Source organism: Procambarus clarkii, chromosome 40, assembly GCF_040958095.1.
Source record: "Procambarus clarkii isolate CNS0578487 chromosome 40, FALCON_Pclarkii_2.0, whole genome shotgun sequence".
Classification (NCBI taxonomy): Eukaryota; Metazoa; Arthropoda; class Malacostraca; order Decapoda; family Cambaridae; genus Procambarus; species Procambarus clarkii.
In genome coordinates, this window is record NC_091189.1 from 29,847,881 (window position 1) to 29,873,632 (window position 25,752).

A 25,752-nucleotide genomic window follows, 5' to 3' on the forward strand; every position below is an offset into this window, starting at 1 on the left:
ACAGGACTATATGCATATATAAAGTCCAAAAGCCAGGTGTACCACCCACAGCAAACAGAGAAAGTGGTGGAGCATTACCCCAGTGAGCGTTAATAAAGAGCAATAAAATGGTATACTCTTTTCAACTTTGTTATCTCAATTCTGGTCCTAGGTCTTTCATTTTGGTATCATTGTGTTTGCAATGAAATTCCCTACAAGAGTATATGCATATAATGTCCAAAACTGCAGCGCGCCCTTCCCGAAGCCGCCGCCAATTTGCCATCGGAAACGACGCAATGCTTCGTTAGTGGAAGTCCGTCTACTAAACAAGCAACGCAATGCTGCGTCGTTCATGGGCAATAGTGTTATAATTAATCTGTAATTAGACAACATGCAAACCTACCATAATCTCTTCTTGTTGGTTATATTTCTTAAAATTTGGATATATATTGCCTGCATTTGGCTATAGTCCCTATCATTTGTTAATATTCTTCACCACATGGTTACGTTTCCTACCATTTGTTTACATTTCCTTCCATTTGATTGCTTACTTAACAAGAATAATACATAAAGGATTTTGCTTTTATTAGTTTCACTTCATTGTAGAGCTATAGTCACACTGACTTAGCCCCCCCCAGACAAATCTAGGCAAAGGATATCAGTGTAACATTGAATCAACATTGATAATATTGAACCTACTTTGGTTTAATGTAAACATATTTTGCCTGTTTGAAGTACTTTTCTGTGGAGAGCCCCCTTCGGCTACCCGGAGCTTACCGGGCTGATATGCATGTATTAGACCATGATAAAAGTCCTTTGAATCAAGTTCTAATGCCTACCGGGCACCACAAGTCAGAACCCGGCCCCCTCAGAGAGGCACGAGGAGCATTGGCTTTTATAGAACCCCCCCCCCCCTGTGGTTGGAAGCATTCTATGTCTGCAATCGACCGGGTTAGGCACCCAGAAAGTTAGGTGTCCCAAAACAGATCCCAACTGGTGAAACATTGCTAGCGAAAGTTGAACTGCTAAGCAGAACTCACCAATATGAAAACAAGTAAGATGCCACACCTGCCGCTTGTCTGCGCAGCTCCCTCCTTCCCTGGAGGGGAAAGGGGGGGGAGGCTCCAGACCCCTGCATTGGCTATCCAACCTCAGTTCTGGGGCTGTTATGCTTGGTGACAGTCGTTCGATTCTGGCTCCGGACTCAGTGCAGTGCTGTGCCCTTGCAGTGTTGTTCTGCTTTGTGGTGTGGTGTGTGAGCCAGGAGTAATTCACAAAGTACTGGGGCTGCATGCGCTTAGGGCTCCCTTCCCTAGGCGCCCTGTAAGTATGCACTGCCCTTGTGGTTTAGGGTTCTCGTCCATAAGGTGTTCGGGAACTACTGTACCTCCGTAGGGATCTATTGCTGCTCAGTGATTGCCTGCCCTTAGGGTCCGCTGGGGTTTTCATAGCTGCTGTTTAACCTTGGGAAGGAGGTAGTATCGTTGCTGGTACTATAGAACATGTATACAGGTTCGTGGTTTGTTTGTTTACATGTGCCTGGGAGTGTGCGCTCGCGTTCTGGGGGCATTTTTTCGCCTTCTTCAGATATTTTATCCTCCCATTGCCATTTCTCGGTTTTGTTCTTTCTTCTAGGGCATTCTGCCCTTTTCCTGTTCCTCTAAGAACGTTTGGGTGTTGGTTTTTCACCCGTTTTTGTGTTTTCTGTTTGTGTTTAGGTCTGGATCCTAGGGTTTGGGCCCAAACCCACAGTACTGCAAGGTACTGTGCAGCTTGTCTGACATTGATACATAGCGGCCAGTATCAATGTCCAGTATAGTGTCTGTTCCTCCTGGGGATGTTGTGCTTTTGTGAGGGTTTTCTTTTTCTTTTTGTTTCTTTGCCTGGTGGGGGTCTGCCCCTTGGTCATTTTCCACCCTGTTTTTCTGGTGGTTCCCCGCTAGGTCCCCGTGATTGTACATGTCGCGGGGTTCAGCTTTAGTAGTACTCTCGTTAGTTGGGCCAACCGGTTAGCAGTGCCATACCTGCGCTTCCCTTAGCAGTCATCGTAAGTGTCCTGGAAAACCCCATTGGGGCTCATTGATCCGATGGATGGATCCTCTGGGTCACATCTCGCCTTGTGTGAATTTGAGGATTGCTCTGTCCCCTTGTCTCGGGGTGACATTCACCATGTTTGCTTCCATCATGCTGCCTGTTGAGTCTATGACACCTTTGACTCGGAGTCCTGTGAGTGGTGTTCCATGCTGATACTCCAGTTCACCCAGTCCACTGATACTGATAATCGAGTGCAGGCACACGCTTGAATAGCGTGAAATTTCTACGGTGGTTCAGGTTTACCTGAGGGGGCAAGTTGGAGCACCTCATTGTGTGCTTATTTGCTCCTGTTCTTTCTAAGGATATTGGCCAGGTGCATCTTCACATGCAGGTTCTCGTCCTTTCGGCATTCATGGTAGCGGAGAATTTGCGTGCCCAGGGGCATTTGGCTTCGGTTTTACATTTATTTTCCCTGCTCGAGGAAAATAAGACTGGCTTGAGGAGGATATGGGGGGCGCTGGGTACCAGGGTGATGGGGTGGGGGGAACTTGCTCTGTTTGCTCACATCTGGTTCCACTATTTGTGGGTGTTTCTGGTCATTTCCACTGCCTGCGGTGGCGTTGGATGGCTCTTCCTCCTTCGTGGAATTCGGAGTTTGTGGGGCAGGCCTCTTCTCCTGTACTCTTGTCAGGTCATCTTGGAGTGGGCTTGGGCATGGTCGAAACGATTTTGTCCCTCAGGTGGATTTCCTACCTGTTTCCGGTCCCAAAATGGGACTGTGCAGATCAGAGGTTCATTCTGGACTTGTCCCATCTGAACCCCTGGGTCTTTTGCCCCTCCTTTCGGATGACTCCTCTGTTCTAGGTCCGGCTTCTTTTGGAGCCGGATGCTCATGTATTGGCACGTCCCGATTCATCTGGGGTTCAGGGACTGGCTTGATTTTGTTGTGGAGTGACATGCTTACCTCTTTCGTTGCCTTCCATTTGACTTGAATCTGGCACCTTGCATTTTCACATTCCTTACCGGGGTCGTGGTGGCCTGCTTGCATCTGCTAGGGGTTCGGGTTCTGGCCTACCTCGACGACTGGCTGGTGTGGGCTCCCAGCCAGTCCTCATGTCTGCTCACCGGGTTCAGGTTCTTGGTGAACTGGAGGAAGTCCCATCTGGTTCCCTCTCAGGTTTGGACTTGGCTGGGCCTTGTGTGGGACTCACGGACCACTTCCTTCTCTTCCCTCTGGCATCGTTACTTCGGCTGTGGTCCTGCCTTCTGCTACCTGGTTGATACCTGGTTGATGGGGTTCTGGGAGTTCTTTTACTCCCCAAGCCCGGCCCGAGGCCAGGCTTGACTTGTGAGAGTTTGGTCCACTAGGCTGTTGCTTGGAGCGGCCCGCAGGCCCACATACCCACCACAGCCCGGTTGGTCCGGCTGGTTGCTATTTCTGGGGGGTTCCTGGGTCACTCGTCGGCTGCTCGAGCAACTGTGTGGAAGTCTGAACTTATTGACTTACCCACCAGGTCGGGTCTGGCTTCCGTGGCTGTTCTGGTTCCTTTGATGACGTCCCTAATGCCGCTCACTTCAATCGTTGGGTTCGGCCTCCTGGGACCTTGCGTCCGATGCTGCGTCGCCAGCTTCCTCGTCGGATTTTTCATGGTTCAGTGCAGTGGTGCCTACCCAAGCTCTCGCTCGATGTGTTCATGGATGTTTTGTTTAGTGGCTAGGGTTTTGTGACCAGTGCTCATCAGGCTGGCCAGGGTTGGTGGGGTCCGTCCTTCCATCAGACTCACAGCACGGTGCAGGAGTTTGTGGATGTGAGGCTGTCAGTTCGGAGGGTTCGTGTCACTCGCGGATTGACGATCCAGCTCCATTTGGACTGCCCCAGTGGTTCATTGCCTAAACTGACGGGGTTCGATGCGGACCTTGGCTCTTTGGTGCTGGTCGTTTCGGGTGACTCATCTGCAGAGTTATCGGGGTTTGGCTCTTCTGGCGGTTCACATCCAAGGAGATTCCAACATCCTGGCAGACGGCCTGTCCCGGTTCATTCCCCTTTCCACGGACTGGACGGTTGATGCCGACTCATTCAGTTTGCTCTGCTGGATGTAGTTGAGGCATCTCCCAGTATATGTGGCGCCCTTCCTTGACTGCGAAGCCGCCAGGGTCAATGCGTTTCAGCAAGACAGGTGGAGATTTGGTTACCTATACCTCTTTCCGCCAGTTCAGCTGTTGCTACGGGTTCTGGTTCAGTTGGACACTTACCAGGGGAGAGTTGTCCTGTTGGCCCCTTGGTGGCCGGTCCATCCTTGGTTTCTGGCGCTGCTTGCTTGGTGTCTGAACCTGGAGACTTTCCGCGGCTCTGCCTCTTTCAGCAGATCGGTCTGGTCAGTTGGCTTTATTGATGGTGTCCCACCTACGTGTTTCATCTCGGCGGCAGTATGAAGTCTCTTGGCAGTCCTTTCGGCACTTTTTGTCTCTTCACAGGTTGTCATCGGTTTTGGATCAGGTTTTTTGTCCTTTCTCTCTCGGCAGTTTCAGGACCATCATCTTATGCCGAATATTGTCACCTCGTATCGTGTGGTGTTGACAGAGTCGCTCCTGCTTGCATTCAGGGTGGATGTTACTTCCGCTTCATTTTGCAAGCTATCTCGTGCATTGTTACACCTCTGACCTGCTCTTGCAACACCCGAGCCATCCTGGTCGTTGGACCGGGTGCTTTCTCTTCTCTATTCTTGGTTTGTGGTGGCCCCTTCAGTTCGGGATTGTATTGATATGGCTTTTTTCTTGCTGGCATTGACCTCTGGAGGTCGGGTCGGGAAGCTTTATGCTTTCCTCCGGTGCAGGGGATTCTGCTCTTTCAATCCTGGTGGTAGGTGTGTTCTTTTGTAGCCGTCAACTTCTTTTCTGGCGAAGAACGAGACAGCGGCTTTCTGGAGGGGTCCTTGGGTGATTGATGCTTGGTTGGTTCGGGCAGGAGGTGCATCATGTGTTGTGTCCAGTTGTGGCCCTGTGCCGTTATTTGCGCGCCATGGCCTCTGTAATCGGGGATGCGCTTTGGGTTGACCCAGTTTCCCTTCTTCCCTGTTCCAGGGCTCGCATCTCCCAGGTTGTCTGCAGAGTTATTAGGTCTAGCCAGCCTGTGGTCTATCCTCGTGCCCCATGATGTTTACAAATTTTCTGCTTTAGCTGCCATTTTTTTATAATAGTATCCACTCGATTTTTCGGCCTTAAGGGGCTGTACCCAGGTCGTTAAATGTGGGGCTCCAGTATTTCCGAAGTTGTTAACACTTTGGCGTGCCCCGCGCGCCACCCCTCAACTGTGCGATTTGGGTCCCAGCGTTTCAAGGGAGTGCGCGTTAATTCTGAAAAGTGTATACTCTCTTCAACTTTGTCACCTTAATTCTCGTCCTACGAGATTAAATTTGGTATCATTGTGTTCGCAATAGAATTCTCTACAGCACTAAATGCATATAAACTCCAAAAGCCCAGCTAACTACCTGCAGCAAACAGAGAAAGTGCGAACGAGTTACCCAGGAGCGCGCAACAGCGATAAAATGTGTTCACTCTTTTCACTCTGGTCACCTCAATTTTTGTCCTAGGTCTTTAATTTTGGTATCAATGGGTTTGCAATAGAATTCTCTAGAGGAACATTAGCATATAAAATAAAAAACCTGGTCATGCTCCACCCGCCGATGAGTTGAAGATTGGCCATGCGTTAACCGCAAGTGAGCGCCCAGACACCTTCCAGCTACACTCCCAATTCCTGCCCACAAATGTTTAGTATTTAGTATTTTAGTATATGTAGTATTATAGTTTAGTTTTTAGCTACTACACTATAGTTTTTGTGTAGTAGCTGTACATCACATAAGCATTGTAGATAGCCATTTGCACAAAATAGATGGTCATTTTCTTCATCCATTTGTGAGTTTTCCTTATGAAGTGATAATATTTGATCATTTGGTCAAAGTGATCAACACCTTTCATGTTTGTATTGTAGTCACAGATTGCATTCGGCTTGTTGACAGTTACCAAACAGTCCCAAAAAAATAGGATAAAAACCTGATTTTTGGCAATTATTTTAGTGGATGATGCAATGCTGCGTCATCCCCGAGATTACCGACAGTAAACAGATGACGCAATGCTGCGTCATGCCCGGGCGAAAGTGTTAAGTGTCGGTAATATTTCAAGTAACATTCAGGTAAGATATATTTTGTAGAGACAGCCACTTGGTCCACCACTCTAGTGCCTTCTTCCCTGTGATGTCACATATTCACGGCTCATTGTTTTGATTTGTCATGAGGCTGGAGTGCTCATTCTGTGACTTTGTTGGACATATCTGCGCAATCAAGGAACGTCCGTGCACCATGTCAGCTCCAAATGTACTCACTGTGTCAGTGATGGCTGGCTGGTGGGTGGATGGGCAGGGAGGGAGGGAGGCAGGCAGGCAGGCAGGCAGGCAGGCAGGCAGGCAGGCAGGCAGGCAGGCAGGCAGGCAGGCAGGCAGGCAGGAAGGGAGACAGGCAGGCAGGCAGGCAGGCAGGCAGGCAGGCAGGCAGGCAGGCAGGGAGGAAGGGAGACAGGCAGGCAGGCAGGGAGGAAGGGAGACAGGCAGGCAGGCAGGGAGGAAGGGAGACAGGCAGGCAGGCAGGGAGGAAGGGAGGGAGGAAGGGAGGGAGGCAGGCAGGCAGAGAGGAAGGGAGACAGGCAGGCAGGCAGGCAGGCAGGGAGGAAGGGAGACAGGCAGGCAGGCAGGCAGGCAGGCAAGGAGGAAGGGAGACAGGCAGGCAGGCAGGCAGACAGGGAGGGAGGGAGGCAGGCAGGCCAACCTGTCCTCTTAAAAAGAACGTCGCTTTTGGCCGTTTACCCGTATGGCCGAATATGGACGTAATTTGAAAATGAAAAAAAATAAAAAATAAATTTGGGATATTTTTTTCCAACAACAGTAAGTTAAGGGTCCTCTGATAGGATAGGTGGGCAGGAAATTTTCATAAAGTTTCAAAACGTTATGAAAAACGTTAATGGAAAGTTCCTCTTCTAAGCTGTCCGAGGAGGGCCGGACGACTCAAACAGAAAACGGAACAGTACGTCACTTTTGTGAGTCGATTTCATTTCAAACTACGTCCAAATTTGGCCATAGCGCGCATACGAGCCAAAAGTGACGTTATTTTTAAGAGGACGGGTTGGGCAGGCAGGCAGGCAGGCAGGCAGGCAGGCAGGCAGGCAGGCAGGCAGGCAAAGGCTGGGAGGATGGAGATGGATGGATGAAGGGATGGATTGATAGACGGAGGGAGGGATAGATAAATAAATGGATAGAGGGAGGAAGGGAGGGATGGATGGAGAGATGGAAGGATGGATGGATGGAAGGATTGAGGGAGGGATGGAAGGGATAGAGGGATGGATTGATAAGATAGAAGGATGGATGGATTGAGGGATGGATGTAGAGATGGAAGGATGGAAGGATTGAGGGAGGGATGGATTGATAGGATAGAAGGATGGATGGATTGAGGGATGGATGGAGAGATGGATGGATGGATGGATAGAAGGATGGATGGATGGAGGGATGGAGGGATATTGAGTTGAACTACGTGACCGTAGTACATTACGTACTGAAGAGGAGGGGTGCCATAGGCACAATCAGAGAACACTGTATAAACATCAGGGGTCCACGGTTGTTCAACGTCCTCCCAGCGACTATAAGAAATATTGCCGGAACAACTGTGGACATCTTCAAGAGAAAACTGGACTGTTTTCTAAGAGAAGTGCCGGACCAACCGGGCTGTGGTGGGTATGTGGGCCTGCGGGCCGCTCCAAGCAACAGCCTAGTGGACCAAACTCTCACAAGTCGAGCCTGGTCTCGGGCCGGGCTTGGGGAGTAGAAGAACTCCCAGAACCCCATCAAGCAGGTGACCTTGAAGCAGAGAGTGTGTGTGTGTATATGGGATGTAAGAGGGTGGGGAAGGGACTAGCTCACTCCGATAAGCCTAACGCACTCGACCCCGTTAGCCAAATTTGTTTGTTAAATTCTGAGTGTACTTCATCATATATATTTTTAGTTACAGATTTTGTTTAGTAATATTATTAGGATAATAAAAAGTTATAAAAATACTTGTTTCATGAATGCTTTATTGTATTAGATGGAGATTCTCCAGGCTGTCTCTGGCTGACTAGCAATCTACTGAGCCATCTCCCAGAAGGGTCTCTTGGGGGGAGAGAGGCAGGAAGTGAGGGAGTGGGGTAGAGGTGATGTGAGGGTGAGAGAGGGGATGATAGAGGTCGGCGGCCTGCTTGCCATTTGAGGACACCCCCCCCCCTCGATGCCAAAACAAACCCAATACCGACCTACTGTTCTATCGACCGCCAGACCGGTATATAAGGCTCCAGATATCAGTCGTTATTACCTGCAGATCGGAAAATAAGAGGGCTTTAAATCGTGCAGATACTGTATGTCTCGTCCCGACATTCGGGCACGAGGATTTTGGAGGTCGAACAGGGTCCTAGCTGCCCGTTACCTCGTTAATGTTCCTGGCCCTGTCGGGCGTGTGTCGCTTTGGGTCGTAGGTTGCAGCCAGTTGTCTTGACTTCAAGATGAGGTACGAATGGCAGCCGCCTCCTGGGTAAATCCATCTTTTATTTTTCTGTGGTTAGGTAGCTCCGGGGAGCTGGAGGGGCTCTCCACAGAAAACTATCATTAATTGTAATGAAATGCCGGTTTCTGGGTGAGTCCCGGAGGCTCCCTGGCATCCCTTCCTCTCCCCGGTCGGCGCAGTTTCACGTTTTTGACATTCGGCCTCAGAACTAAAGTTGGAAATCCGGCATGGGTGTCTGGAGCCCCCGTTTCCCCTCCAGGGAAGGAGGGAGCTGCGCAGACAGGCGGCGCAGCAGTGGGTGTAACGTCATGCTTGTTGCTGGTTTTCAGATTGGGGAATTCTTCTTAGCAGTTCGATTTTTGGTAGAAATGTTTCACCAGTTGAAGTCTGCTTTGGGGTGCCTAACTTGGACGATGACAGACATAGAATGCTTCCAATCACGGGGGGGGGGGAGGGGGAGTTCTATAAGCCATTGCTCCTCATACCTCTCTGAGGGAGGCCAGGTTCTGGCTTGTGGTCCCCGATAGGCATCAGAACACTCCATTCGAAGGACGGTTCCCATGGGCTAATACATTACAACCTCGACTCAACGAACTATATGGGGACCAACCCCAGTGCGTTGGAGCGTTGGATGTGTTGCAAGAGGTGACCTTTAGGAAGTGTTTGCATCAGTGTCTTTTTTTTCTTGTACACAATAAAAATGCATTATCATATTATATACTGTACCTATATATTATTACCCTATTAAAAAATACTGTATTCCATTTGTTATTTACTTTATTGTTGGAGTTACTGTATGTCCATCTTGAAGTCTCATGGAGTTGTGACTGCTGTACAGTAAATTCGTACTGTAGTGTACAGTATTATACCGTTAACACTGTGTTGATTAAGTAGTTCTGCTGTATGTTGAGGACTACAATATAGTTTATTAAAACTATTGTACACTAAAATTACTGCAACTTTAATTTTACCACTATGTACATACTTAAATTTAACACTTGTTCTAACTGTTCACTCCACACACGATGTTTTTAGATGTTTGCATCAGCTTTGCTGGTGCTCGCTGCTGCTGTGGCTTCAGCTGCTTCTGAGCTGGTGCTGGGTACAACTGTGCTCGTGCTGGGTACAGCTGTTCTCGTGCTGGGTACGGCTGTTCTCCTGCTGGATACGGCTGTGCTCGTGCTGGTTAATTTTCTGCTACTAGTTCTTGCAAAATATTGCTTCATTGTTGGCATTAATAAGGCACTATTAGTAAGCCCCTGAGACATTTTGTTGCATAAGAGTACAGCTGTAGTCAAAAAATGGTAAATTCCACGATTACTCTTCCACCGGCGGATAAATACTGTACGTCAATTGCAGACAAAGCTAAGGGCACTGGGTGCATACTGTACGAACGCTGACTAGGTCTTTACATACACCCTACAGTAGGCTGGTGTTTAAGCCAGATCTAGTAACATAAATTTCTCTCAAATATTTGATTTACATCAAATTATATATTTTTGGATTATATATTTAGTTTAGCAACATTATTATGATTATAAGAGCTATAAAAAATATTTATTTTAGAACTGATTTAATTATTTTATTATTTTGAAGTCGTAGGTCACTGAACTGTGGCAACGAAATCGAACAAAACACACAGGGTGTTGTGTGCACACGGATTAGACCCGTCCACTCGCGCTGGAGTTGTGCCGCCAATAACACGAATAATTTCTCAAATAGCAGATATCTATCATATTACAGTATATTTTTGGTTTTATTTAGTTTAGTTTAATTAGGATAATAAAGAGTTATTAAAACACCAGTTTTAGAAATTATTTATTAACCCTTGGGCCGCTAAGGGTTATAATGGCTCCAACATCCACAGGCGCAACAAAAAAAATCCAAAAAATTCTTTCGTCATATAAAAGTGTTCATTTGTGTTCCCTGATCATGGGGGAAAAAAAAAATATCGTAGGTGGCATATTTTGGGCGCAATAGAGCAGGGAAGTGTGGCAAAAAAGAGGCGTTGACAGAGCAATCACCAGACAGATCTGCTCCGCTCGAGCTGTCAGGCAGAGCTATCAGGCAGGGGTTGCCACAAAGATATTATTACCTAATTATTTCAATGTTTCTGATTGATTTTTTTTTGCAGTAATATTCAATAGTGTGTATTGTGATATATTTATATAATAAAATGTGTGAACCATCACTGTACTCAAAATTATTGTGTTTATTTTAGTGATTCAATTATTATGTTCGTAAAACAATAAACAAATAGTTTTGCTGTTATTACACTATATACACATGCTAAATATACGTATCTGCATGTTTTGTTCACCATAATGAACCACTAAGTTGGTATTGTGAGTCACAAAGCAACGAAGAGTGGGCTTCACTCACCAGCCAGTCAGCCACTCACCATCACTCCCTTACTCGCCTTCTCACTCGCTAACATATTCCTCCCACCTTACTGTTTTTGCTTTTATTCACTATACACAGATGTTAAATATAAGTATCTACATGTTTTGTTCACCATAACTGTACATCTAAGCTTGCATGGTGAGTACAAGAATGTAACAACTCTTGTATATATCTCAAAAGAAAAAAAAGGCAATAAGACGTAGCTACACACACAGTCAGCTGGTGGCGGCCACCCTCAAGGCCAGACGCACTAATATTTCTCCTCCAACAATACTGTTTGTGGTGTTATTACACTATATACACATATATAAGTATCTACATCTTTTATTCACCATAACTGTTCAAATAAGCTGGTATGGTGCCCAAAGATCATAGTGGCCACCAGTAAACAACATGACAAGTCATGCAGACGACGCACCTCCCTCACCAAAATGGTGGCTCCCAACATATTCCTATTGCTATTACTGTATTACACTCTAGACACACGTTATAGTGTGTCTAGCCACACCTAGCCACACACTGTGCTGGCTAGGGTTCAAGTCTTCTGGTGGGGGGGTTGTCTAAAGTTGTTTACACGTTATATATATAAGTATCTACATTTGTGTTCACCATAGCAAACCACCAACCTGGTATGGTGAATGCAGTCAATAAAAGTTGGCCCCACATAGTCAGAAGACGACGCCACCACCCTCCTTCCCACAGCCTTACTCCTCCCTCCATGGAGCACAGCGCTAAATATCACCACAATCCTGCTATTATCAGGATCCTGGTCAGTTTTATCACTGTCAAGAGTCTTCTGTAATACTATCATTGCTAAATAATAGCATGTACATACAGTATATATTTTGACATTTTTAGGTGATGCTGTGGTCACAAGCTGAACAGCAGTGCTGTGCACTCATGCTGCGTGCGTCCGCCTTGGTGACTGGCATTACTGAGGCTCTCACACCCAGGAATGTTGGCCACGATTTTTTTTTCTAGGTGGCGTCTGCCAACTATCGGTTGTGGCTGCACTATAGATGCCCCTATCCCATGCGGGGCGTTTAAATTATAGCGCTAGACACAAAAACAGCTATTAATGTATTGCGCAGTACCGGTTTTGTTACTGAAATCATCTATGTATGTATTGCGCGGTCTAAGGGTTAATCTGAAGCGTTCAAAGTCATGGGTCACTGAACTATGACGACACAGACAAAAATGAGTGAAACCTCACTGTAAAGTGAGGTTTACTGAACAGTATTCCCTTATCTGTCCACCCTCACTCATTTTGTTTCATCACAGAAAATGTATATAAGAAGATTTCAACACATTAGCTAGCTATTCATGCTTCAGCCTTTAAATTAATTTACAAAGATACGTGTGCCACAAATCAGTGGACGAAAATAATTGAAACTCGGTTGTTCTTGTGTGGACCACTCTGGCTGGTGTTTGGTTAATATGCGTCACTTCTTGTGTGGAGCATTCTGGCTGGTGTTTGGTTCATATGGTTCACTTGTTGTGTGGTCCACTTGTGTGATCCAACTTGTCTTATGAAGGAATTCTTAATTGTAATCTGTGATAGAATGAGACAGTTTTCCACCACTCTGTGAACTGTCCCAACATCGTAAGTTTGTGGACCACTTGTGGTCCACTTGTGTGGTCCAACTTGTCATATGAATGAATTATTAATTGTAACCTGTGATGGAATGGGAAAGTTTCTCACTACTCTGTGAACTCTGTCCCAACATTGTAAGCTTATGGACCACTTGTGTGATCAAACTTGTCATATGAGCGAATTATTAATTGTAATCTGTGATAGAATGGGAAAGTTTTCCACCAGTCTGTGAACTCTGTCTCGACATCGTAAGCAAATCCGAAGATCCCCCGCTTTGGCAAACCGTTGTTCGTCGAACCGGGTGAGTAATTCCGGCCTGAAAAGTGTGCGAACTAGCCGGAGATTTGTTGATTCGGGGTACGTTGAATCGAGGTTGTACTGTACAGGCATACCTCAGAATAAGAGTTTAATCCGTTCCTGGAGACGCCTCGCCTTCCGAAAACTCGCATTCCGAAGTTAATTTCCCCATAAGAAATAAAGGGAAATGAATTAATCCGTTCCTGACTACCCCAAAAACCCCACATCAAACTAAATTTTTATACCTAATTTACCTAATTCATCTAAATAAACCTACAAAACTGTGTTCCAGTTATTACTTACCTTGCTGTCGAGTGCTGTAGGCGTATGGAAGATGGTGAGGAGGGGGGAGGAGGAGAGGAGTTACTGTTTGGAAGGGGAGTCCCCTTCCATAATCACATCACATAACCCCATGCCTTGTAACACTATGGATACCACTTCTCTTTCTAAATTTTTCAAACCAGCCCCTGCTTGCCTTAAACTCTTTCTTATCTGCATCACTCGTTGCAGGGGTATTCTTTAGAAGGTCTTCTTGCAACACCCTGGCTTTCTCACAAATAATGGCCTCCGAAACACTATCACCCCTCAACTCCTTGTCGTGTATCCAAATTAATAACAACTTTTCCACTTCTTCAAGTATTTGTGGTCTTTGTGCCGTTAATGTTCTTACTCCTTTTGCCACTTTAGCACCCATAATCTTATTTTTCTTCTTAAGTATAGTGCATATTGTTGATGTGGCTTTGTTGTACTGCCTACAAAGTTCAACAACACGTGTACCGTTCTCATGCTTCCGAATGATCTCTTGTTTCTCCTCTATTGTCATCCTCACATGAGCTTTCTGGCCTTTATCCTTACCACTGGCTTTCTTGGGACCCATGGTGAGATATATAATAACAAATTGTATAGACAAATCACCAAAAATCCAACAAAACACTGAAAATCCGCGAGAAGAATTGATGTGGGGGTAGTCACTGAGCGCGAGACAATAATAAACTGAGGGGCGGAGGGGCGACGATCGCCAAACCACCACGCGCTAGGTCGGCTGTACGCGTATCAACAAACTCGCGTCCAAACTCGCCTCCCGAAGTAACCATCGCCTTCCGAGACAAATTTTTGGAGTAAATACACCTCGCCTTCCGAAAACCTCGCATACAGGGACAATCGCATTCCGAGGTACCACTGTACATGCATATCAGCCCGGTAAACTCTGGGGAGCCTCCATGACTCGCCCAGAAATTGCCATTTCATTACATTCAACGCTGTTTTTTTTATAATTATTTACTGCACTCTGTTAAACTATTGTGCTATAACCCTTAAACCACACAATATGTGGTTTAAGGGTTATAGCACAATAGTTTGACTGATGACTTATTAGTTCTTAGAACCTTAGTTCAGGTGACTTATTCGATTGAGGGGTCTGGCGCACAATTTTAAATGCCCCCGTGAGGGATAGGGGCAGCTATAGTTCAGCCACGACCGATAGTAAACAGACGCCACCTAGGAAAAAAATCGTGGGTAACATATCCGGGTGTGAAAGCCTCAGTTCTGACTGAGCCACCAAGGCTGGCGCATGCAGCATGAGCTCACAGCACTGCTGTTCAGCTTGTGACCATAGCACCGCCTAAAAAGTCAAAATATATATGTACATGCTATTATTTAGCGATGATCGTATTACAGAAGACCCCCGACTGTGATAAAAATGACCAGGATTCTGAAAATAGCAGGATTGTGGTGATAATTACCGCTGAGGTGGAAGGAGTAATCTTGGTGGGGAGGGAGATAGCATTGTCTGCTGACACTGTGTGGCCACCTTTTACTGTCTGGACTCGCTATACCAGCCTAGTGGTTCGCTATGGTGAACACAAATGTGGATACTTATATATGTAACATGTGTATATAGTGTAATAACAGCAAAAGGAGTATGTTGGGATGAGCCATTTTGGCAAGGAAGGTGGTGTCGTATGCATGTCATGTCATGTTGTGTACTGTGGCCACTATGGTCTTTGGGCACCATACCAGCTTATTTGAACAGTTATGGTGAATAAAAGATGTAGATACTTATATATGTGTATATAGTGTAATAACACCACAAACAGTATTGTTGGAGGAGAAATATTAGTGCGTCTGACCTTGAACCAGTGAGGGAGACAGCCGCCAGCTGACTGTGTGTGTAGCTACGTCTCTTATTGCCTGAACTCACCATACAAGCTTAGATGTACAGTTATGGTGAACAAAACGTGTAGATACTATACATAGCATCTGTATATAGTGAATAAAAGCAAAAACAATATGGTGGGAGGAGGAGAATGTTGGCGAGTGAGGAGGTGAGGAAGGGAGTGGCGGCCAGTGGCTGGCTGGCTGGTGTGTGGTGACCACTCTTTGTTGCTTTTTGACTCACAGTACCAACTTAGTGGTTCGTTATGGTGACCAAAACATGCAGATACTTATATATAACCTGTGTATACAGAGTAATAACAGCAAAACTATTTGTTTTATGAACATAATAATTGATTCACTAATATGCACACCATAATTTTGAATATAGCGATGTTTCACACATTTTATTATATAAATATATCACACTACACACTATTGAATAATATTACTGCAAAAAAAAAAATATGAAAAATCAATCCGAGACATTGAAATAATTAGGTAATAATATCTTTGTGGCAACTCCCGCCTGATAGCTGGGGCAGAGCAGACCTCGTCTGGCACCTGCTCTGTCAACGCATCTTTTCTGTGGAGAGCCAATTCAGCTCCCCGGAGCTATACCGGGCTGATGTGTATATATATTAGACCATATCTTGAGGTTATCTTGAGATGATTTCGGGGCTTTAGTGTCCCGCGGCCCGGTCCTCGACCAGGCTTCACCCCCAGGAAGCAGCCCGTGACAGCTGACTAACACCCAGGTACCTATTTTACTGCTAGGTAACAGGGGCATAGGGTGAAAGAAACTCTGCCCATTGTTTCTCGCCGGCGCCTGGGATCGAACCCAGGACCACAGGATCACAAGTCCAGCGTGCTGTCCGCTCGGCCGACCGACTCCCCTGACCATGGCAACAGTCAATCGAAGGAGTTCTAAGCCTACAGGGGACCAGAGCGAGAACCTGGCCCCCTCAAAAGAGGCACGAGGAGCAATGGCCTAAAGACACCCCCGTGTAATTGGAAGCAGTCTTTGTCTGCCATCTACCAGGTCAGGCACCCAAAAAGGTAGGAATTTCAAAACAAACTACTGCTTGTCAAAAAATTGCAAACCGAAAGCCGAACTAGCAAACAAAACTCCCCAATCAAAAACAAAGAAACAAACATGACGTCACCACAACCTCCCCCTCCCTCGGAGGGGGACGTGGGGGGGGGGGGTCCTAGACAACTCTCCTAGACCTGGCAACTCTCCTCAGTTCAAGAGGCTGTTGTGTTGGTGACGGTCGATTGCTCTGGCTCCACTCTTTGCGCAGTGTTGCCGTGCGGTGTTGTTGCTCTGTTTTGGTGGTGTGTGAGCCAGAAGTAACACAAGAGTACTGGGGCTGCATGCACCTAGGGTCATCTTCCCTATGTGCTCCGTAAGTGCTACCTTTGCGGCCTCAGGGTTTCCTTCCACGAGCCATTCAGGAGCAGCTACCTCCGTGTGGTTTTGTATCTGCTCGGTGATTGCCCGCCCTTGGGGGTTCAGCTGAGGAAGGTTGTTACTCCTGTTTGTCCTTGGGTAGGAGGTAGTTTCGTCGCTGGCTGGAGCGCGAGGTACTGTGCAGCTGTTTGATGTATGCATAGCGACCGGTTCTGTTCACCTGGAGACCTTGTGCTTTTGTGGAGTTTTTCTTTTGTTTTTGTTTTGACTTGCCTGGTGGGGGTCTGCCTTGTGTGGTGGTAAGACCACCTGTAGGATTTGGGTGGCCCCCCACTTGGTCCCCGTGCTTGCACACGTCGCAAGGGTTCAGCTTTTAGTTGTTTGCTTTGTAGCTCTGGGATAACTGATTAGCAGCACCTCTCCTGGGCTTCCCTTAGCAGTCAGCCTCAGGGCCCTGGAAACCCCCTTTGGGGCTCAGTTGTCCAATGTAGGAGACCTCCGAGTCCTACCTCGCCTTGTGCGAGTTTGAAGGTTGCTCTGTCCCCTTGTCTCAGGGTGACACTCACCGTCTGCCTCCACCTTGCTGCCTGTTGAGGTCAGTGACACCGTTGACCTAGAGTCCTGCGTGTGGTGTTCTTTGTTTGTACTCCATTCTCCCAGTCCACTGAGACTGATATTTAGGTGCAGGCAGCTTTAGTGTTGCATGTGAGATTTAGGTTGCAGCAACATGCGAGGTTGGTTGCCTTTCGGATGCCCCACAGCTGCCCCGCTGAATTATACTGGTAGCGAGACTCGAGGGGGGAGGCTTCGGGGATTGCCAATTCCTGGTTGGCGGCGGAGGTATTTGAGCCTGGTCCTCCTGCCGGAGCTTTTGACCACGCCAGCGGGCCCCCTTCATCCCTGCTTTTCCGGTGGACTCTGCCTTTTTTCCAGAGGAAGAGGGTTTGGAGGACGGTTCGGCCTCGAATCCTGATGTGGAGGATTCCGGGGCTGGGGAGGAGTTGACTTGGGGGGCCTCGGCCCCACTTGTCCCTGCTTGGGTGTTTGGTACCCTCAGTGCAGGGCTTGTTGTTACAGGGGGAGGGGTTTTCCTGCCCCCCCTCCCTGTACGATTTTTATATGAGTTCGACTTCTTCCCGGATCTGGTTCCGAGTTCCCTTGGGTTCTTCGGTTCCCTCCTTCTGGAGGTTTTTTGGCTTCCTGCATCCCACCGAAGGAGGTGTGGGAGGCCCTTGCGGCTTACCTCCTGCAAGACCCGGATTACGCCTCGATAATGAAGCCTTCTTCTTTTGAGTGTGGCTCCTCTTTTCCTTATTGGGTGCATTATAAGGTGCTGGAGTCTTCCTAGCTGGCAGACTGCCTTTTCTTACGTTGGGGGCTTGGCATTCGTCCTGTCGGACTGCGCACTTGAATGGTGAGAGTTGCCTACGGTCGTTGGTCGGGTAGGGGGAGGGGGTGAGTTGGAGCACCTCAATGGGTGCTTGTTCGCCCCCCATCCTTCCTTATAATATCGGTCAAGTGCGGCTTCACATGCAGGTTCCCTCCCTTTCGGCATCCCTGGTGGCCGAGGATTTGTGCGCCCGTGAGCACTTGGCTTCGGTCTTGCGCTTCTTTTTCCTGCTGGAGCTGTCTTTGGACTGGCTCGTGGTGGGTGTGGAGGAGCTGGGTTCCGGGCCCAGCTCCTGGAATGTGCTGAAAGTTTGCTCCCGGAAAGTTGTGTGCGCCATTTGTGAGGGAGGCGGTGTTTGTTCTTCGCTTCTCACCTCGTGTGCTGACAGGTGGTGCTGGTCCATTTTTTGGAATCGTCTTGGGCCCTGGCTTTTAGATTTTCATCCCCTTTTTGTCCGTTGCTGTTTGCAGAGTCGGCAGTGGTGCTTTTTCTGCAGTGGCTTCGTCTTGTTGACAGCCGATGTCGGACTTGTAGGTTCTTCGGGGGGATGGCTGTGGAAGTCCTGCCTGGAAGGGTCACGCCAGGTCTCGGGGTTCCTTTGGTCGTCATAAGCCAGTAGTGCCAGATTTGGGCCTGGCCCTCATACGGAGTTGTTGGCTCAGTGATCCCTCTGAGCGCCAGTCGGGCTCTCGTACGGGTCATCAGCCCTTTCACGGTTCGCCCTGTTGGTGGGGTGGTAGGGAGGAGGACTGCGCTGCTTGTTCTCGCCTAGTCCCACGATTCGTTGGCAGTTCGGGTCATTTTCCTCTAGCCTGCTGTCGCGTTGCTTCTTTCCTTCTCCTTCGGGGGGATTGGGGCTTGTGGGACGGGCCTCTTCCCCTGCGCTCTGTCAGGTCATCCTGGAGTGGGTTTCCCGCCTGTTTTCAGTTCCGAAACAGGACTGGGCAGATCTGTGATTAAACTGGACTTGTCCCGTCTGATCCCCTAGTTCTTTTGCCCCTCCTTTCAGATGACCACTCTGTCTCGGGTCCAGCTGCTTTTGGCGCCAGGTGCCTGGAGGGTGTCTCTGGACTTCCGGGACGCGTATTAGCACGTCTCGATTCATCCGGTGTTCAGAGACTGGCTCAGTTTTGTCGTGGAGTGATAGACTTACTGCTTTCGTTGCCTTCCTTTCAGTTTGGATCTAGCACCTCGCCGGTCCACATCCCTTAACCAGGTCGTGGTGTCCCGTTTGAGTTCTGGCTTACCTCGACGATTGGCTGGTGTGGGCTCCCAGGCAATCCTCGTGTCTGTTCGCCAGGGATTTGATTCCTTACCAGCTTGCTGGGTTCATGTTCTTGGTGTACTGGAAGAAGTCCCATTTGGTTCCCTCTCAGGTTTGGACTGGGCTGGGTCTTGTGTGGGACTCTCGGACTGCTTCCTTGTCTCTCCCTCTGGCAGCGTTGTTGCAGCTGCGGTCCCGCTTACGACTGTTTCTAGAGGGCACCCGGGTCACACATTGGTTGTTTGAGCGGTGGTGAGGGAGCCTGATCATGGCCGTGCTGGTCTACCTGTCAGGTCGGATGTGACTTCAACAGATGTTCTGGTTTCTTTGGGGGCGTCCCTTCCACCGCTCTCGTGATCACTGTGTTCGGATCCCGGGAGCCTTGTGTCGGCTGCTGTGTCGCCGGCTTCCTCTGAGGGTTTTTTCGGGGTTCTATGCCCTGACGCCTCCCCGAGTCCCCGCTCGATGTGTTCACGGATGCCTCATCTCTCAGCTGGAGTTTTATGACCAGTGCTCACCAGGCCGGCCAGAGTCAGTGGGGTCAGTCCTTCCATCGGGCTCACAGCATGGCTTAGGAGTTTGCGGTGGTGTGGCATTCGCTTCAGAGGGTTCGTGTTGCTCGTGGAGCAATGATCTGACTCCTTTCGGACTGCTCCCCGGTGGTTCATTGTCTGAACCGCGGGGGTTCAATGCAATCCTTGGCTCTGTGGGGCTGGTCGCTTCAGGTGACTCGTTTGCCGAGTTCTTGGGGTTTGGTTCTCCTGGCGGTTCACGTTCAGGGGGTGTCAAATGTCTTGGTGGATGGCCTGTCTCGTTTCATTCCCCTATCCTTGGAATGGACAGTCGACACAGACTTGTTCAGTTGACTCTGCCAGATGTACGGGCACCTAGAGGTGAACCTCTTCGCATCGACTTGGTCGAGGCGTCTTCCAGTGTTTGTGGCACCCTTCCAAGACTGCGAGGCCATCGGGGTCAATGCCTTTCGACTGGACAGGTCGAGTTGGGGTTACCTGTACCTCTTCCCACCGGTTCGGTTGTTGCTCCAGGTCCTGGCTAGCTTAGAGAAACTTACCAGGGATGAGTAGTCCTATTGGCTCTTAGGTGGCCGACCCAGCCCTGGTTCAGGCGTTTCTTGCTTAATGTCCGAACCCGAGGGTCTTCCTGCGGCTCCGCCTCTTTCAGCAGATCGGTCCATTCCAGTACATGGCTGGTTCGATCTTCTCTGTTTCTCGCTTCTGGTCTTTTTGACATGGGTTTATCACCACTTGTATGGTGATCATGGGGCTTAGTTGGTGTCCCCACTGCGAGTTTCGTCTCGACGGCAGTATGAAATTTCCTGGCGGTCTTTTTGGCACTTGTCTCTTCGTAGGTTGTTTTGTTCTTTTTCTCTTGGTTGTTTCAGGACCGTCTTCTTATGCCAGATACTGTCGCCTCATTTCGGGTGGAACTGGTGGAGCCGCTGCAGCTTGCATTTGGGGTGGATGTCACTTCTGCTCTGTTCCACAAGCTTTCTCAGGCATTGTTTTCACCTCTGGCCTGCTCATTCACCGTCTGAGCTGTCCTGGCTGTTGCACCGGGTGCTCTCTTCTCCCTTCTCGGTTTGGGGTGGCCCCCTTGGTTCAGGACTGTTTTTCTACGGTTCTTTTCTTGTTGGCATTGGCCTCTGGGGGTCGGGTCGGAGAGTTTCATGCTCTCCTCTGGTGCAGGCATTTCTGCTCTTTTGTTCCCGGTGGTCATTTCTTCGTTTGCAGCCGTCTCCTTTTTTTCTGGTGAAGAATGAGTCGGCTGCTTTTTGAAGGGGTCCTTGGGTTGTTGATGCTTGGTTGGTTCGGTGGGGGGGGGGGTGCATCATGTTTTGTGCCTGTGACTCTCTGCCGTTATTTGCGCATTAAGGCCTCTGTGGCAGAGGACGGGCTTTGGGTTGATCCAATTTCCCTTCTTCCCTATTCCAGGGCATGGGTCTCCTAGGTTGCTCACAGGTTTATTCGGTCCAGCCAGCCTCCGGTCTTTCCCCGTGCCCACGCCGTTTGTAAGTTTGACTTTTGGCTGCTGTTTTGGTAATGTCTTGGCCTATCGTTTGGGCACTGGGCTTTTGGAGGTCAAACATGGTCCTGGCTGCATGTTACCTTGTTACTGTTCCTAGTCCTTCTCGGGCGTGTATAGCCTTGGGTCGCAGGTTGCGGCCTGTTGTCTTGACTTTGAGTTGAGGAGCGAGTGACGACCACCTCCCGGATGAGTCCCTTTCCTTCTTATCTTTGGTTAGGTAGCTCCGGGGAGCCAAAGGGGCTCTCCACAGAAAACCAGCATTGAATGTGATGAAATGCCATTTTCTGGGTGAGACCCAGAGGCTCCCCGGCATCCCTCCCTCCCTCCGGTCGGCAGTTTTTCATGTTTTTTATACTCAGTCCCTGAACTGAGGAGAGTTGATGGCGCAGAGGTCTGGGACCCACCCATCCCCCTCCCGGGGAGGGGGGGTTGCGCAGACGGATGCTCAGCAATTATGGTGACGTCATGTTTGTTTCCTTGTTTTTGATTGGGCAGTTCTGTTGCTAGTTCGGCTTTGGCGTGCAATTTTTTGACCAGCAGTAGTTAGTTTTGAAATTGCTACATTTCTGGGTGCCTGACCTGGTAGACAGCAGACAAAGTCTGCTTCCAATTGCACGGGGGTGTCTTTAGACCATTGCTCCTCGTGCCTCTCTTGAGGGGGCCAGGTTCGGACTCTAGTCCCCGGTAGGCTTAGAACTCCTTCGATTGACTGTTGCCATGGTCTAATATATACACACATCAGCCAGGTATAGCTCCGGGGAGCCTCCGGGTCTCACCCAGAAAATGGCGTTTCATTACATTCAACGCTGGTTTTTTGTCAGACTTTTGTTGCAGGCCAAAAAGCTCTTAGCGGTTTAAGGGTTAAAATAACCTGAACAAGAACTTTCTTATCTAGTATAACTGACTTGCAGATTTCAATGGCAATTTGGTCCTGGGGGTTTAAATAAAAATATTACAAAATATTGTTGTCATTATTGTTAAATATTTAGTATATACACCTTGTTGAATGTGATTGTTACTTCAGTGCCTATTTGTACTGCTACATATTTTTTTTTGTTTTCAAATTATTTTGCAGGTCAATGCTTTATCCCTGCATCTCAGCGTCCTGACGGAACCTGGAGGAAAGCAAGACGTGTGAAAGATGGTTATGTTCCTCAGGAAGAAATGCCCCTGTGAGTTTCTTTTAAAGTGAAAATATTGAGGATATTGTATATAAATTCAGTTCCAAAATTGTTGTTTTGAACTCTCATTTTCTATAACAGTCTATTTAGTTTACATGTTTTCTGGAAGGGCTCCTATAGTGGCTCCTTGTTACTAGCTACATGGATAGCTCCACCCAATTCAATGCAAGCCAGGGAATCACCTTAGCCTGAAAAGGCCACCAGAAAGCTGGGCAAGTCAAAACAATCAACAAGACAGACAAATCCTAGGAGATAAGGAAACAAGACCCTGAACTGAGTGAATCACTCAGTCTTGAAGCAGTTCACTTGTTAATTACCATTGTGTACATCCAGGTGTCCACAATCCCTCAACTAGATAGTCTTAGTTACTTGTCTTGAGTGCATGGCTTTGCTGTCGTGATTTCACTCCTCATTTCCACCATCTCTTCGAGTCCCAGTTATTCAGGTAAATGTTGGCCATCCTGGACACTACTCTGTCCTACAGGGGCCATTTTCTTGTGTATTTTAGTTTCTTCTTCATACTGTGTGTGTCTTAGCCTCACTTTTTGTGTGTGAGGTTTATTTTCTGTCCCAAATTAAACTAAACATGCCTAAGTGATCATTTTTGGGTATTTCCTAGCAGTGCCCTTGCCCTGCTAGGCTTGCCTTCTCTGGTGGGTTTGAGAGGCTGACTTTTGGTGAAAGGTGCCTTGCCCTTGGCAGTGCACAGGTCTTTGACACCTCTGTGAGACTTGGTGAATGAGAGCGTTCTAAGGTACTGTATTTTGTTTAAAGGTAGCACCAACATTATGTGCTCATTATTTGGTGCACCACCCACACCCTTGACAGTTGCCAATGCCCATAGGGTGTGTTTGGTGTTTGTATTTGGCAAGCAGGCCCCGTGCCTGGTGTTTCCTGCTTGGTCTACCCTTTGTGACCCAACAACCCGTTTATACAGTTATTCTATATGAATTAGCCCTCCGATTCTGGTACGTATTACCGAGTGAGAATTTGTAGGATGGCCATCAGGCTTTTTATATGTTAATGGCAGTCCATTACTACTGTACCTTCATTACACTGTGGCAAAGGTAGCTGAGTTAATATTTCCCGCTGACATTCTGCTACCTTCTCTCTCTGGGAGAAAAAGGGTGTAGTTGAAGGCTAGATTTCCTTCTCTCAGGAAGAGAGACTTCTGTAGACACTTTTCTGTCTACAAAAGTATTTGTTTGTCTGTTCTTTTGTAGTCAGGGAAGGAGCTCCAACTGGGTGCTGGAATGCCGTTCCCATTGCTTGGTCCTTCGTGCATTTGAAGGTTTTTGGTTTGTGCTCTGTTTGTTTTGTCTTTCTTCTCTGGGTTTCACCTGGAACTTGGAAGATATTTTTTATTTTTGTTTTTGTATTTTGGTATCTTGCCTGTAGTTTTCATAATGGCATTTTTTTGTGGTTTTAATGGATTGGCTTCTCATGCCAATTACTGTCACCTCATGTCTTTCGGTCTTGTCAAAGCTGCTGCTCATGGCATTCCACATCGACGGTTCATTGATTCTGTTTTGAAATTTGTCTCAAGCTTTTCTGTGGGGAGGCCCTTTGGCTTCCTGGAGCTATCGGGCTAATGTGTGATATATTAGAAAGGGGCATTAGTCTATGGAGTTCGACCTACTGGGAACCACGAGCCAGAACCTGGCCCCACTCAGAGAGGTTGCAGGGAGCAATGGCCCTGGAAACCCCTCCCTGTGGTTGGGGGTTTTCCTTATATGCCATTGACTGGTGATAGGCACCCAGAAAGGTAGGCATAACAAAACAAACCCACATGGTAAGAAAAGTACAAAGAAAAACCAAACAGGTAGAACTCCCTCCAATCCCAAGCAAACGAGCAAACGTCACACACCACTGCCGCCACCAGAATGTGCACCTGTGCTCAGCATTCCACTTCAACTGATTTTTCAGGCATCCCTGTTTACAGGAGTTGTAGCTGATATGTGGAAAAAGGCTAACATAGTTCCAATCTACAAAAGTGGAAGCAGGGAAGACCCCTTAATTATAGACCTGTATCATTGACAAGTGTAATAGTCAAAATATTGGAAAAAAATAATTAAAACTAAATGGGTAGAACACCTGGAGAGAAATGATATAATATCATACAGGCAGTATGGTTTTCGATCTGGAAGATCCTGTGTATCGAATTTACTCAGTTTCTATGATCGAGCAACAGAGATATTAGAGGAAAGAGATGGTTGGGTTGACTGCATCTATCTGGACCTAAAAAAGGCTTTCAACAGAGTTCCCCATAAGAGGTTGTTCTGGAAACTGGAAAATATTGGAGGGGTGACAGGTAAGCTTCTAACATGGATGAAAAATTTTCTGACATAGAAAAATGAGGGCAGTGATCAGAGGCAATGTATTGGACTGGAGAAATGTCACAAGTGGAGTATCACAGGGTTCAGTTCTTGCACCAGTGATGTTTATTGTCTACATAAATGATCTACCAGTTGGTATACAGAATTATATGAACATGTTTGCTGATGATGCTAAGATAATAGGAAGGATAAGAAACTTAGATGATTGGCATGCCCTTCAAGATGACCTGGACAAAATAAGTATATGGAGCACCACTTGGCAAATGGAATTTAATGTTAATAAATGCCATGTTATGGAATGTGGAATAGGAGAACATAGACCCCACACAACCTATATTTTATGTGAGAAATCTTTAAAGAATTCTGATAAAGAAAGAGATCTAGGGGTGGTTCTAGATAGAAAACTATCACTTGAGGACCACATAAAGAATATTGTGCGAGGAGCCTATGCCACGCTTTCTAACTTCAGAATTGCTTTTAAATACATGGATGGCGATATACTAAAGAAATTGTTCATGACTTGTTAGGCCAAAGCTAGAATATGCAGTGGTTGTGAGGTGCCCATATCTTAAGAAGCACATCAACAAACTGGAAAAGGTGCAAAGACATGCTACTAAGTGGCTCCCAGAACTGAAGGGCAAGAGCTACGAGGAGAGGTTAGTGGCATTAAATATGCCAAAACTAGAAGGCAGAAGAAAAAGAGGTGATATGGTCACTACATACAAAATAGTAACAGGAATTGATAAAATTGATAGGGAAGATTTCCTGAGACCTGGAACTTTAAGAACAAGAGGTCATAAATTTTAACTAGCTAAACACAGATGCCGAAGAAATATAAGAAAATTCACTTTCGCAAACAGAGTGGTAGACGGTTGGAACAAGTTAGGTGAGAAGGTGGTGGAGGCCATGACCGGTCAGTAGTTTCAAAGCGTTATATGACAAAGAGTGCTGGGAAGACGGAACACCACGAGCGTAGCTCTCATCCTGTAACTACACTTAGGTAATTCCACTTAGGTAATTACTCGTCTGTGCAGCCCTTCCCTCCCCAAGAGGGGTGAGGGGGGAGCCTTGGATCTTCTCAT

General features: G+C 47.5%; 1 protein-coding gene across 2 annotated transcripts in view; it reads left to right on the forward strand.

The window, feature by feature from the left end:
- LOC123757996 (partner of Y14 and mago) overlaps positions 1-25,752 on the forward strand; it is a 102,232-nt gene that overhangs the window by 37,122 nt on the left and 39,358 nt on the right. For both annotated transcript variants that reach the window (XM_069338918.1, XM_045742099.2), the window contains one exon: positions 22,229-22,325. In XM_069338918.1, coding sequence (XP_069195019.1) covers positions 22,229-22,325 — 97 coding nt within the window. The remainder of the gene's footprint in view (positions 1-22,228; positions 22,326-25,752) is intronic.